Genomic DNA, 14,372 nt, shown 5'->3' with positions numbered 1-14,372 from the left:
TAATAATTTTCTTATTAAAGACTTTAATTCAATAATAATAAAATAATGTAAATATAGATCTGTTATTTATATTAAATTAAAATATAAATAATAAGTAATCTTATTAATATTTATATTTGTATTATTTATTATAATATTAATGTTTTACTTTTTATTCCTTTCTTCAAATTTATGTTCCTCAAAAAAGTGATTGATTGCTTCCTTAAGTTTTTCTTCTACTTCTTTTGAAAGTTCTTTATCTTCTTCTATAGGATTTAATATATCCTTTTGATAATTATCTTTTAGAAATTTAAAAAGTAAATTTTCAAATTTTGGGATTTCAGTGAGTTTAATATTATCTACATATCCATTGACACCAATATATATTATAACAACTTGTAAACTTGTCTCTAATGGAGAATATTGTTTTTGTTTTAAAATTTCAGTTAATGTGGATCCTCTAATAAGTAATTTTTTTGTAGATTCATCTAAATCAGATCCAAATTGTGAAAATGCTGCAACTTCACGATATTGAGCTAAATTTAATTTTAGGCTAGTACTAACTTGTTTAACAGATTTCAACTGGGCTGCAGATCCAACTCTACTAACAGATAATCCAACATTAATAGCTGGTCTTATTCCCTTATAAAATAATTCACTATCTAACATTATTTGACCATCTGTTATTGATATTATATTTGTTGGAATATATGAAGACATATCTCCAGCTTGTGTCTCAATTACTGGAATAGCAGTAAGTGATCCTCCTCCACGTTCATCACTCATTTTAGCTGCCCTTTCTAATAAACGGCTATGTATATAGAAAATATCTCCTGGATAAGCTTCTCTACCTGGTGGACGTCGCAATAATAAACTCATCTGACGGTATGCAATTGCTTGTTTAGAAAGATCATCATAAAAAATAATACAATGTTTACCATTATCACGAAACCATTCACCCATAGCACAACCTGTATATGGAGCTAAAAATTGTAAAGGAGCAGGATCAGAAGCTGTTGCAGCTACAACTATTGTATAATTTAAAGCATCTAAAAAAGAAAAAAAAATTAAAATTATTTTAGTAAATTGAAAATATATAAAATAAATTGGCAAAAGCTTTTAGTTGTCTTCAGAAAAAAAGAAAGCAATAATAATAATAAAATATAATATTAAAATATATTAAAATTCAATAATACAAACTTTTTTTTGTGCCTGAATATATTCAATTTTCTTAATTTACTTACCATTTTTTTCTAAAAGTTTAACTATTTGTGCGACAGTAGACCGTTTCTGACCAATAGCAACATATATACAATACATCTTATCTTTATCTTCTATTTTAGAGTTGTAATAGCTATATTTTTGGTTTAAAATTGTATCTATAATTAAAGTTGTTTTCCCAGTTTGCCTATCTCCAATTATAACCTCTCTTTGACCTCGTCCTATTGGGACTAAGCTATCTATACATTTTATACCTGTTTGTACTGGTTCATGAACAGATTTCCTGGGTATTATTCCTGGAGCTTTAACTTCAACAAAACGTCTTTCAGAATAAATAATATCTCCTTTTCCATCTATTGCATTACCAAGAGCATCTACTACACGTCCCAATAATCCTGTTCCTACTGGAGTATTAACAATAGTTTTTGTCCTCTTAACAATATCTCCTTCTTTAATACCTCTATCCTCACCAAAAATAACTACACCAACATTATCAGATTCTAAATTTAGTGCCATGCCCTTAACTCCTGAAGAAAATTCTAACATCTCACCATATTGAACATTTTGTAGGCCATATACTCTTACAATACCATCTCCTACAGATATTACATGACCTATTTCATTTATTGACAGATCTAACTTTAAACCACTTATTCTTTCTTCCAAAATTTTATTTAATTCAGGAATACGTATTGAAGAAATAAGTTTATAAGCTGAATAAATATATAACTTTTTATATCCATTTAAATTTCTATGAGCAAATGTCTTAAATAAAATTGGAGCTAGTCTAGAGCTAAGTGAAAAATAATATCTGCTATTCATTCTAATTAAATATCCAAAATTATCTCAAGTGTTTTATATTAATATACAGATATTTATCTGAGTTAAGATCCCAATATTTTTAGTCTGAGTACTCTTGATTAACTCTTTACAATATATTCTAATATCATATATTGAAAGATATTATTCTTTCTGATATAAAATTATTATATAAATAGTTATAACGGCATTAATACACAATTAAAGATCTCGTTATAATAATTAAAATGTCAGGGACTTATACCAATAATTAATCCAAAAAATGATGTTGCAAATAAACCCGCTTAATAATGTTTATTATAAAATTTTTAATAATAAAGAAATATCATTATGTAGTATTTATTTCGTTATATATATTATAAAAAACTTGTCTCCACAGTTAATTGTGACTATTAAATTATCTTTAAATTATTATTATTTGTTGGTTGTAGTGTTATACTTGTTCTTGTTTATATGCATCAGCTACATTATTTGGATCTGATAAAAGTTAAAATAAGAAAATTTATAAATCAGATATTTAGTAAAGAAAATGAAACAAAAACAATCATTACACTATGATATATTAATTAGAGTAATATTTAAATTCCATATTTATTGTTTATTATGATATTTTAGAAGGAATGATATATATTAATTAGGAATCTATTAACAGAAATTAACTTGACAAACTTGTTATATTAAAAAAGAAATATATGTTTATATAAATCTTCCATATATTTCATAAAGAAATAGGATCTATTCTATATAATTATTAAATTATTAAATAATATTACATAAACAAATAATACTCTTTAGCTAATATATTCAAAATAAAATTTATATTTCTTATCATCTAAATATATATATATATAAGTATACATCTGTAGATTTTATTATAATATTTCTTTATATTATGTAATTATTCTGGTTATACAAATAAGAATATTTATATTACAAAAAAAGTTGAACTAAAATAAAACAATTTAAAATAATCCAATTAAACCAAACTATATTAATAAGTATATTATTTATTGATTATATTGATAAAATATAAGATTTAGTAACTTAAGTAAAGTAATATTATATAATGAACTTAAAACTCCAATGTAACATCCAAAAGTAACAATTATTTTATTAATTCAACTTCTTAAAATAATTTAGAAAAAAAAAGAAATAATTAAACTTAGATAATACTAATTGTTTATTCACTCAATACAATATTTAAATAGTATATTATCAAAAATATTGTAAATGAGAATATATAATCCCTTATTAGAATATGGTTTGTATTTAAATACTATCAATACATGATAAATAGAAATATATTTCTGTTATGTAATAAATGAAATAAATTAATCAATCAATTTACTCATACTTTTTATCATTAATATAGTATTTATCAGCCAAGTTAAAGAATTATCTATTTTAATATCTCCAATTTTTTAGATTTAACTAGATCTTTACAATTTTGAAGTAAAAAAAAAAGTGATGTATTTTATACTTATATATCCAATTATTCATTTTAAAATATTAATCTCTTATATTTACTAAATTATATTAATATGAAGATTTTGTAAACAAATTATAAATTTACCCTTTCTTATTCAAAATAATCTTCAAGATATTTTAAGTTATAAAGATATTCCCATTATTAAAAAAAATTAGTACTTTTCTTTATTTGAATAAATATATTAATAAAGTAGTGAAATTATACAAATATATTTTTATTAGTAATAATAAATCATTTAAATATCCAGAAGATGTGTAGTTACTAAAAATTATCCTAATTAAAGTCTTATCATATTCCATTAAAATAGTACTTATAGAAAATAAATAACCTTTTAGATATTTTAACATATCTAAACTATAATATTATAATAGTAATTTGCACATTTTGAATAAATATATTCCTTTCAAATATACACTTATCCAAACATATCACTTTATAACTTCTCAATAGTTTCAATATTCAAATATTCATATTTATTCTATTAAGATTTCATTATAGAATTATTCTTAACTTTATTTTTAGCTTCATCTTCTAAACGAACTTGATCAAAATAAGGGTGAAACATAGCTTCTTTAGGTAAAATTCTTTCTGCATGATCATATACCAACATTTTATCTAATAAATCAAGAACTGAAGGATTTACAAAGTGTTGATTCTCATTAGTTAAAAATTTACTCCAAGGCTTTCTTGTATGTCTACCAAGTAAATCATCAAAATATGGTTCTAATTGTTTTTTATATTTTGCAAGATATTCAAATAGACCATCAGTTCCAAGTACACGAGCAATTTTGACAAGTTGATCATTATTATCTACCCCACAAAAAAATGGATCTCTTTTAAAAACAAGTCCAGCTAAAACACATCCAAGACTCCAAATATCCAGTGAATAATCATAATATTGAAAATCAATTAAAAGTTCAGGACCTTTATAATATCTACTAGCAACCCGTACATTGTAATCTTGTCTTGGATGATAAAATTCAGCTAATCCCCAATCAATAAGTCTTAATTCTTTCTTATTTGGATCAATAATAACATTATGAGGTTTAACATCTCTATGCATAATACCTTGAGAGTGGCAATAATCAAGAGCTTTTAATATTTGAAATATATAATAGCGTATATCATAATCGGAAAAAGTTGGAAATAAACTCTTAAAGTCAATATTTTGTAGGTGTTCAAATATCAAACTAATAGTGCCACTGCCTGGATCCTTTATTATGTCCAACAGTTTTATTATATTAGGGCCTCCATGTAGGTTATATAAAATCTTTATTTCACGTTTAATTTTCTTTCTTTTAACAGGTCTCAGCACTTTTATTACCACTTTTTCATTAGTTTGAATATTTATACCTTCAAAAACCTCACTATATTTACCTCTGCCAATTTTTTTCACAATTTCATAATTGTCAGGGAAGCTATACTCAATTTGTAAACTTTCATAGTCCCAGTATTCACGAGGCCTATATACATTTACGTCTGAGTATAGACGAGGGAGAGGCCATCTATTTGAGCTACTCATTAACAAAATCAATTAATTGTTAGAGCTCAAAATCTTGACTCTTAATAATTTTTTAAAAAAAAGAAAAGAGGAGAGTTCTCAGAAATTTTATAATTCCTATCTAATATTAGGATTAAGAAAATTTAACCTTGTCAAAGAATAGTTAGCGCTCATTGTCAACCGTCTTACATCAGTATATTAAATGTAAACCTCGGAAAAAGTCATTGCAGGCTCTACAAGGGTCAATATATACAATAAATATTTTAAGTATTAGATATCTACTTCTAAAAATTAAATATTGCAATCTGAATAGTCTCATTTTTTTCTGGATTATCTACATCTTCCTTTTCTTTTTGTTTATGTTTACTTATAAAGTAGTGTAAATTTTAGAAATAGATAACTTGATCAAAACAAAAATATTACATCCTAAGAACTTCTAGTCACTCCTCCCCAACTTCACTGTAGAATCACTACTTACATATCTTTATATCTATTTATTTAGAGATATTATTTAAAGAAGAGGGAAGAAATAGAAGAAGGAGAAAAGGAAGAAAAAAAAGGAAGAATTCCAATATTAATTTATACCAATAAAATCCAGGAAAAGTTAGGAAAAATGGCGCCATAAAATGCACGATTACGTTTTTACTCATGTTGCAATACAAAAGTAAGAAATAGAAAAAGTAACCAAAAAATCATATTGATCAATTTTTTTTGTGGCAATTTTTTATATAAATTTTTTCTAATATTATTTTGAATATTTGGAATAAAGATGTTAACTGGAGCAGCAGATTCAGCTCGTAATATCTTATATAGAGCTCAACAAAAAGTACAAGAGACTACAGAATCTTTTAGTCCACAACGTTGGTTCAGCTTCTTTATTTGCATTACTACATCATTTTTATCTTTATTTTTATCATTTTTATTTTTGCCGATGATTGTAGTCTCACCCCATAAATTCGCTGTTCTGTTTACCCTTGGGTCTATTTTCTTCATGGCTAGTTTTGTAGTTATGAAAGGTTTCTTTGGCTTTATGAAGTATTTAACACGACGTGAAAGACTACCATTTTCATTTATTTATTGTACAAGTTTAGTATTAACTCTTTACGGTACATTAGTTATAAAGAGCTATTTGTTAACTTCATTATTTTCATTAATTCAGATTATTGCATTAGCTTCTTTCTTAGCAACAAATTTTCCAGGTGGTTCTTCTATGATGACCTATATTGGTAATAATATACTAAGTAATATAAAACAAAAGTTACCTTTCCAAAAAGATTTACCACTTCCAATTTAACAAGATTATTTATAAGATCATTATGGATGAATTTATGAATTGTAAATTTGATGGATATTATATTACTATTGCTATTAGACAGTAATATTAATATTTATCACTAGAAATTTTATTTCTGAGAATTTCTCCTATTTTTTTTTTTCTTTAGTTAACAGATATATTAATTACGATATACTTAATAAAAATAAAAAAAGTGTACAATTTTTTAATAAGAAATATGATAAAGAAAATTAAGTTATATTCCTATAAATTATCATTGCTATCAAAACTAGAAGATGTTACAGATAGAGAATTATCAGAATATAATCTTAGATCTTGATTATTCAATGGTACAAATGGTAATTTGATAAATGGAATTGTTTTAAGAATTCCACTATTATTATTTAAATTATTGAGAACTGTACAATTTGATTCATTCTTATTAATCATATATTTATTTGACAATATTTGATCTGGTTCTAATTCACTTACAACATTGTTATCTTCATAATCAGCTTCAATACCTACCTCCTCTTCATAAAGTAATGGTAACCATCTTTGACACTTCTTAATATTAGGTTTACAAACAATCTGACTATTTGCATTATATTCATCAAACCATTCTTTAATTTGTGTAATCACTGTCTTCAATAGAAGAGGATCCTTTTGTTGTTGAATTATATCCATACCTACAATTTTTAAAATCTTGTAAAGAGGATATGAAGATACTTGTTTATATCCATAAAGATTTTTTTTTGATTTCTCTTTAAGAATTGGAATTATTCTTCTATATTGTTTATTAATTATAAGTATTTCTATCATAATATAAATATTTTGTAGACGATTAGCCATATCTAAACATATTTGCCCTAACCACTCTAAATTTAAATATTTTTCTTCATTAATATTAAATTGATTATTATCTTTTATTTCATTTAAGGGATCTGAATTGGATAATTTATTTATATTATTTAAATTATCATCTAAATGATATCTAATTAAATTTGATTTCTTTATTTTATTATATTCAATATAAAAATTAAGTAATAGTAATAATAATTGATTAGAATCTTCTATAATATGATATTGTAGTAATTGTCGTAATAACATTGGAATTTTATAAAATAATATTAGTTCAATTATTAATTTATAAAATTGAAACTCAGGAGTTATATTCATTTCATACATTACTTGTAATATCTCTAATAAAATATTTATTAATCTAGGATATGAATTACAAAGATTATTATTTAATACTTTATTAGTATTTGATTTTTCAAATTCTACAAATTCTTGAATATAATTATAAAAATCATTATTCCAATTTTTACGATTAAATATGAATGGAAGTACTTTTAAATTAATTTCTTTATTATTAATATTATTAAATGGTAAAATTATTTTCTCCATTATTTTTCTATTAGACAAATAAATCTTATTGAAACTTATATATTTATTATCTGAAGAATTAAAATCTTTTTTTGAAATAAAAATTAATAGATTATAACCATTTCTTAATATTAAATAAATATTATTAACATCTGATAATTCCGAATATTTATCTAAATATCTTATAGATTTAGTATCATCACATTCATCTTTATCCATATATGAATCTAAATTCATTAAGTCTGACTTATTCTTTATATTAATCAAAATATTATCAGAGTAATTATCTTCATATAAGCAAGGTATAATATAATAATATTGTTCTAAATTATCTATATTTGAGTCACTTTCTAAATTTTTATATTTATTATTCTTTATATTTGGTAATAATTTAATGTCATAAAATCCTATAATATTAAATAAATTATCATTATTTGATTTTATAGAATCATTTTTATTACCTTCTAAACTTATAACAACTAAAATATTATCCAATAAAAATAATGAAAATTTTTCAAATTTATTATCAATATCTAAAACTAAATCAATATTATCTTGATTATATAAATCTCTTAATGATATCCTACCATTAAAATAGTCTAAATGAGTACAAAAAATATCACCATATAAATTTAAAATAATTATTTCATCACTTTCAATTTCTCTATTTAATAATAAATCTAAATTTTGTGATTTCTGAATTCCAATATTATTAGTTTCAGTTTTTAAATATAATAAAGGAGTTAATGTATTTGGACCTACTTGTAGGACAATTGTCTTACTATCTAATTCATACCATGCATTGTAACATAAAAATTCTTCTTGCCATTTTATTATTAAATTATTATTATTATATTCATATAAATATAAACCAATACTTGTTATTACCATTAATAATATATTAGTATTATTTGGGGTATCCCACCATAATAAACCAAAAATCCTTGTATTTGTATTGTTTGGATCAATAATTAGTTTTTCATCTACAAGTGAAAATGTATTAGAAGACTCATTTAAGTAATATAAGCATAGATTTACTTTATTTTTAATAAATGCAACATATTTAATAATTTCATCTTCATTCATATCTTCAAAATTTGTTGATAATCCACTTTTTGTTTTTTTTTCATATAGTATCATGTATTCGGGAATATATTGTAATAAAGGAATATCTAATTCATATTTTATAATCTCTGTGTTAGTTAATTTAAATAATTTTTTATTAGAATGATTATATATAAGTAAATTATTATTTGAATCTGCATAAAATCCAGTATATTCATTTAAATCTTCTTTTAAGAGGATATCCCCTATAGTATTTTTATCATCTAAATTAGATATTTGTAACAATTCATTTACACCTAAAAACTTGATCTTTTGTATTTTTAAATCTTCCAGTTCGTCTAAATACATTATATATTATTGACTTCCCAAAGCTATTGTAATATAAGGTATCATTACAAAAAAAAGGGATGATATTAATAAAAACAATATCCACTTTTTTTGCTAAAGGTTTCTACAAAACCAGAAATAATAATATTAATGTATGACTTTCCATACGTTTTTAATATTATAAAATAATTTAAGGATTATACCGCAAAAAAAAAAGTAAAAATAAAAAAATAAAAAAAAAAATAATTAAATACCGCTGAATACTATTTCTAGCGGGAAATTTTTGATTAATCGATGTACTTTTAGAATAATTCCTTGAATTAAATATTACAAAAATTCTGTAACATTATCAATTATATCCCCCTTTTTCTTTTCCCTTCCCCCCTCTCATTTAAAATAAAATAAGAGGAAGATAGAATAAGTATAACTGGATCATTTTAAAAAATATATATATTTGCCTTTATATTTATATTGACCAAAATAATATTCTAACTATAATATCTTATTATCTTGTATAATATGATTATGACTATACTTTAAATTTGTATATATTTTAGTAGTTAATTTAAATGCCAAGTATGCTGTAGTTAATAAGGGACCGTCAATTACTTGAATATCTAGTAAATACTTAAATGGACATATTTTAAATAATTGTATTGTTATATATGGACTTGTCATTATAGATAACTTAGCATTATCTTTATAATCATTTTTCTGATTACTTAATTTATATTGGGGTTTTTCTTCTGATAAAATAATTGGTCTGCAACTTAGCCTATGTAATGATTGAAATCTCCATTCAAAATTAGATTCTTTAAGAGTTTTCAATATATTAAATATAATATTATCTAATCTTCCAGTAATCTCAAAACCTAATAACCAACGATTTTCTAAACTTGTTAATAAATTAGATTCTGTAGATAAATTAATAGATAAAACAGGTATAGTAGAAATTTGTATATGTGATGTTGAATAATAAAGATGATTTTTCATATTATCCTGATCACTTTTATTATTAAAAGAATGACTGTTTAATATATTGTCTTTATCTAAATGGATATTTACTTCTGATTCTAAATTAAATGATTTTATTTCGGATTGTTCAATTTGTTCCTTTACGTTAGGATCACAAGTAATATTTTTTGAAGAATTAAATGATTGTTTCTTAATATGATTTTCCTCTAATTCACATTGCATTTTAATATTATCTATAGCTTCTGTCATTTTAGATAATAATAATTGAAAAATACTTTTTTTATTATCATTATTAATATCATATTTAATATAATTTGAAGATTTTTTTAAAAAATATTTGCTATTAATATGTGTATTTGCAAATATTGGGATACGTGATATTACTTTTTTTTGAACTTCTCTTGGAAAAATTGAGTGTTGACGATGATGTTTTCTTTGTATTTGTGCCCACATTGCACCATTTTCTTGTTTAATTTTATCAAAAAGTAAACAAGATGTTACACTATTATTATTTAATTGACTATATGAATCTATTTTGAATAAATTTTTTGAAGATATTTTGGGTAAAAATAAGTGATAATATTGTGGTTCTAAATAAAATGGCAAATTTTGTCTAAACCATGGATGACGTCTTATTTCCTTATAATTAATTCTTTGAGATGGATCTACTGTTAACATTTTAGCAATTAATGATTTACCAGCATCTGATATATGACCAGGCATATTAAAAATTCCATTTCTTATTTTACGAAATAAATTACTAACATTTTCGTCATCAAATGGTAATGAACCACATAATAATGCATATAAAATTACACCACATGACCATATATCAATCTCTGGACCATAATAAGCTTTCCCAGATACTACTTCTGGTGCTGCATAATTTGGTGAACCACATGATGTTCTTAGAAAATTACCATCATAAATATAACTAGATAATCCAAAATCACCTATTTTTATATTACATTGTTTATCCAATAAAATATTTTCAGGTTTTAAATCACGATGACATATTCTATTTATATAACAATATTCAATTCCAGATATTAATTGTTGAAATAATCTTCTTGATTCATTTTCATTTAGACGACCTTTTTGTACAATATAATCAAATAATTCACCACCATTAATATATTCCATCACCATAAATATATCTGAAGGTGTATCAATAACCTCATACAATCGTATAATATGAGGGTGATCAATGCTTTGTAATATACTAATCTCACGTCTAGCTTTATCATACATATCAATAGACTTAATTTTTGCCTTATTCATAATTTTTATTGCAACATTATATCCTGTTGGTTCATGTTTTGCTAATTTTACTTTACCGAATGATCCTATCCCTAAAGTTGGTCCCATTATATATGATCCTAATTTATATGAATATATTGTTGATGAAGAAGATTTATTTGGAGAAGTTAATAATTCTCTTGTCATTTTAAAGAATTAGCTTTACAAATATATATTTCTTCAGATAAAGATGATGCAATTTTGTAATATTTAATATACAATTTCTTTTTTTCTATTTCTTAATATTATATTACTTATTATTGTCCTTTTTAAATTATTTTAATGATTTGTATGTTACTAGCATCAATTTGACTTCTTTATTAAATAATTATTTGAATTATAAATGATTATATATATAAGACAATTTATTATTCTTTAAAAAAAAAATAAAATAAAATAAGTTGCATAAGAAAATATGCAACTTTATTACATATGTTTCAAATCTATTTTTAATGATTTATTTATACAATTGTGTATTTAGATACCAAAAAATTTAATAGACCAATAATTTATCAGTAAATATACATATCTAAGATTAAGACCATTATAACTAGTCAATATCAAGAATATTTTAATATTAATCCATTAATAACCCATTAAGGTAAAAATCTGTAGCGGTAGTGGTGCATCCTTATTCGCATTAAAACTCTTCCCACAACAAATGGAGCCGCTTTCGTAATAATATATTGCTTATTTCATTTAATATAACACACTTTTTATTATATATGGGATGCATGTTAAATAAAGTACAGTCCAATATTGTTTTATTGTTAATATTAATTATATCATCTATAAGATGGAGGGATGTTTCCTTTAATATCTATTTAAAGGTAAGGTAATTTTCTTCTTCCCTTATTTTATTATTAAGTTAATATAATTGGAATATATATAATTGATAATAATAATGAGAACTTAAATAAAAGATTCTGAGGACTTGGTCTTGGAATACATTCATTTCATTTTTTTTCTTTATTTTTTTTAATATATAATTTGTAAATTCAATAATTTAAATTTACTTAGTTTTCGGTATATATTAAAGATATAAGCACATTTAACCAATATAAAGTAATATGGACTTTATAATAAATAACTAATTTAATATAATATTAATGACTTTTTGTGATATATATATATTTGAACTAGAAATATATAACTGTTCATTTATTATAGGACTTTATAATAATAAAGTATTTTAATAAATTGTTACCTAATAATGGTGAGTTATTTTTATTTTTATAAAATTAAAAATATACATAATTCTTGTTTCCTCTCAGATGAAAATATTTTAATAAAAAGACCACATATATATTTATGTAATGTATTAAAATATAATATATCAGATATATGCTTTTCTTTTATTGAACATAATAATTATATAGACTTAAATAAATCAGATGATGAAGTGAGTGATTTTATATCAGAAAGTTTATCTGAAGATATATTAGAAGATATAGAATTACCAAAAATTTCCATAGATAATTTTCCATTTAAATCAAATAAGGGTGAGATTTTAAAACCAAAATTAAATAGATACAATGTAGAATTTGAAATTGTTGAGGTGGCAAATATATCATCTGTTAATGAAACTTTAAGTAGTGAATATCCATTATATAAAACAAATACAATTATTCCAATATTTGAAATTAAAAATTCATTATTTGTTGGACGTATTGGAATTGGTACACCACCTCAATATTTTTGGCCAATAATTGATACAGGAAGTAGTAATTTATGGATTATTGGTGATAATTGCAATCAACCAAGTTGTCAAAAAGTTAGACGTTATTTACCGTTTACTTCTAGTACATTTAGACGATTTGAACCATCTAGAAAATTGTCAGTAATGTTTGGTACTGGTAAGATATATGGTAGATTAGCATATGAAGATATTATATTTGGTGATTTTAAACTAAAAAATCAAATATTTGGTATGGTTGAAGAAGAAAAAAATACTGAAAGTATTGATATCTTTGATACAATATTATTTGAAGGTATTATTGGTCTTGGATTTTCTCATATGTCTGCAACACCAAATTTACAACCACCTTTAATGGAGAGATTAGAAGAAGAAGGAGTTATAAATCAAAATATTTTTGCTTTTTATATAAATGATTATAGATTAAAACCTTTAGTTTCTGAATTGGATGCATTATCAAATCCTTCTGCATTATTATTACTTGGTGGAGTTGATGAAAGACTTTATAATAAACCTCTTAGAATGCTTCCTGTTGTTCGTGAACATTATTGGGAAGTTGAATTAATATCTTTATATATTGGAGATACTAAATATTGTTGTGATTATGGTTCTTTAGCTTATGAATGGCAAAAAGATCAGGATGAATATTTATTTAAAAAATATGGACTATATGAGGATTTATCAATGGATCATTTTATGGGTAATAAAACAAAAGATAAGAATTCAATGACTGGGTATGTAATATTTGATTCTGGTACATCACTTTTCACTTTGCCTAATTATGAATATCATCATTTTGTTAAGAAATATCCACCATTTGGTGATTGTTCCCAACTTCACTTAGATGGTAAAAAATTAAGTAGTAAACTATATGACTACTTTCCTTCAATAACATATGAATTTATAAATAATACTAAAGTAGCAATAACTCCAGAAATATATTTGATTCCGGATGAAAATGGTAAATGTAAACCTGGTTTTATGCAAATAGATATTCCTGGTGAATATGGTCATGCATATATTTTAGGTTCCCTTTTCATGAGATCTTATTTCACTGTATATGCAAAGAATATTCCAAATATTGGATCAGCTGTTGGAATTGCTAAAGCTATTCATAATAAAGAAACACGTAAATATATTTTTTCTAGATTAGCATCCCAAAATCAGACATTTGTTATCCCTGATGATGATGAAGTTGAAGAATATTGGATTAAGCGTAATGGTAGATTAGCTGAGACTTGGAAATTTGAAGATATATTGAATTTTTTTGAATAAATTATAAGATTAAGATCTTATTTATGTTATATCGATATTTTTAGTTTCTCTATCTAATTTAATT

General features: G+C 23.2%; 6 protein-coding genes across 6 annotated transcripts; 2 read left to right on the top strand and 4 right to left on the bottom strand.

The window, feature by feature from the left end:
- Positions 1-144: 144 nt before the first annotated feature.
- On the bottom strand, positions 145-2,022 carry cand_024370 (ATP synthase alpha subunit; the record flags this gene model as incomplete). Its single annotated transcript, XM_067212667.1, has 2 exons — positions 145-1,028; positions 1,224-2,022. 2 exons carry the CDS (start codon positions 2,020-2,022, stop codon positions 145-147), a joined length of 1,683 nt encoding a protein of 560 aa, XP_067068708.1.
- Positions 2,023-3,989: 1,967 nt separating this feature from the next.
- Positions 3,990-5,030, bottom strand: cand_024360 (casein kinase alpha subunit; the record flags this gene model as incomplete). Its single annotated transcript, XM_067212666.1, has 1 exon — positions 3,990-5,030. The coding sequence occupies one exon, from the start codon at positions 5,028-5,030 to the stop codon at positions 3,990-3,992; it is 1,041 nt and encodes a 346-aa protein (XP_067068707.1).
- Positions 5,031-5,778: 748 nt separating this feature from the next.
- Positions 5,779-6,303, top strand: cand_024350 (uncharacterized protein; the record flags this gene model as incomplete). Its single annotated transcript, XM_067212665.1, has 1 exon — positions 5,779-6,303. One exon carries the CDS (start codon positions 5,779-5,781, stop codon positions 6,301-6,303), a length of 525 nt encoding a protein of 174 aa, XP_067068706.1.
- Positions 6,304-6,546: 243 nt separating this feature from the next.
- On the bottom strand, positions 6,547-9,084 carry cand_024340 (uncharacterized protein; the record flags this gene model as incomplete). The annotated part of the gene is made up of 1 exon (XM_067212664.1): positions 6,547-9,084. One exon carries the CDS (start codon positions 9,082-9,084, stop codon positions 6,547-6,549), a length of 2,538 nt encoding a protein of 845 aa, XP_067068705.1.
- A 471-nt stretch (positions 9,085-9,555) lies between these two features.
- cand_024330 (5-AMP-activated protein kinase catalytic subunit Alpha-1) lies at positions 9,556-11,484 on the bottom strand (the record flags this gene model as incomplete). The annotated part of the gene is made up of 1 exon (XM_067212663.1): positions 9,556-11,484. The coding sequence occupies one exon, from the start codon at positions 11,482-11,484 to the stop codon at positions 9,556-9,558; it is 1,929 nt and encodes a 642-aa protein (XP_067068704.1).
- A 1,066-nt stretch (positions 11,485-12,550) lies between these two features.
- On the top strand, positions 12,551-14,308 carry cand_024320 (aspartyl protease family protein; the record flags this gene model as incomplete). Its single annotated transcript, XM_067212662.1, has 1 exon — positions 12,551-14,308. The coding sequence occupies one exon, from the start codon at positions 12,551-12,553 to the stop codon at positions 14,306-14,308; it is 1,758 nt and encodes a 585-aa protein (XP_067068703.1).
- Between the last annotated feature and the right edge of the window lie 64 nt (positions 14,309-14,372).

This window comes from Cryptosporidium andersoni, assembly GCF_001865355.1.
Source record: "Cryptosporidium andersoni isolate 30847 chromosome Unknown contig_20, whole genome shotgun sequence".
In the NCBI taxonomy this organism is placed as follows: Eukaryota; Apicomplexa; class Conoidasida; order Eucoccidiorida; family Cryptosporidiidae; genus Cryptosporidium; species Cryptosporidium andersoni.
Note: the sequence above shows the minus strand (reverse complement) of the source record. Positions and strands in the feature narration are given on the sequence as shown.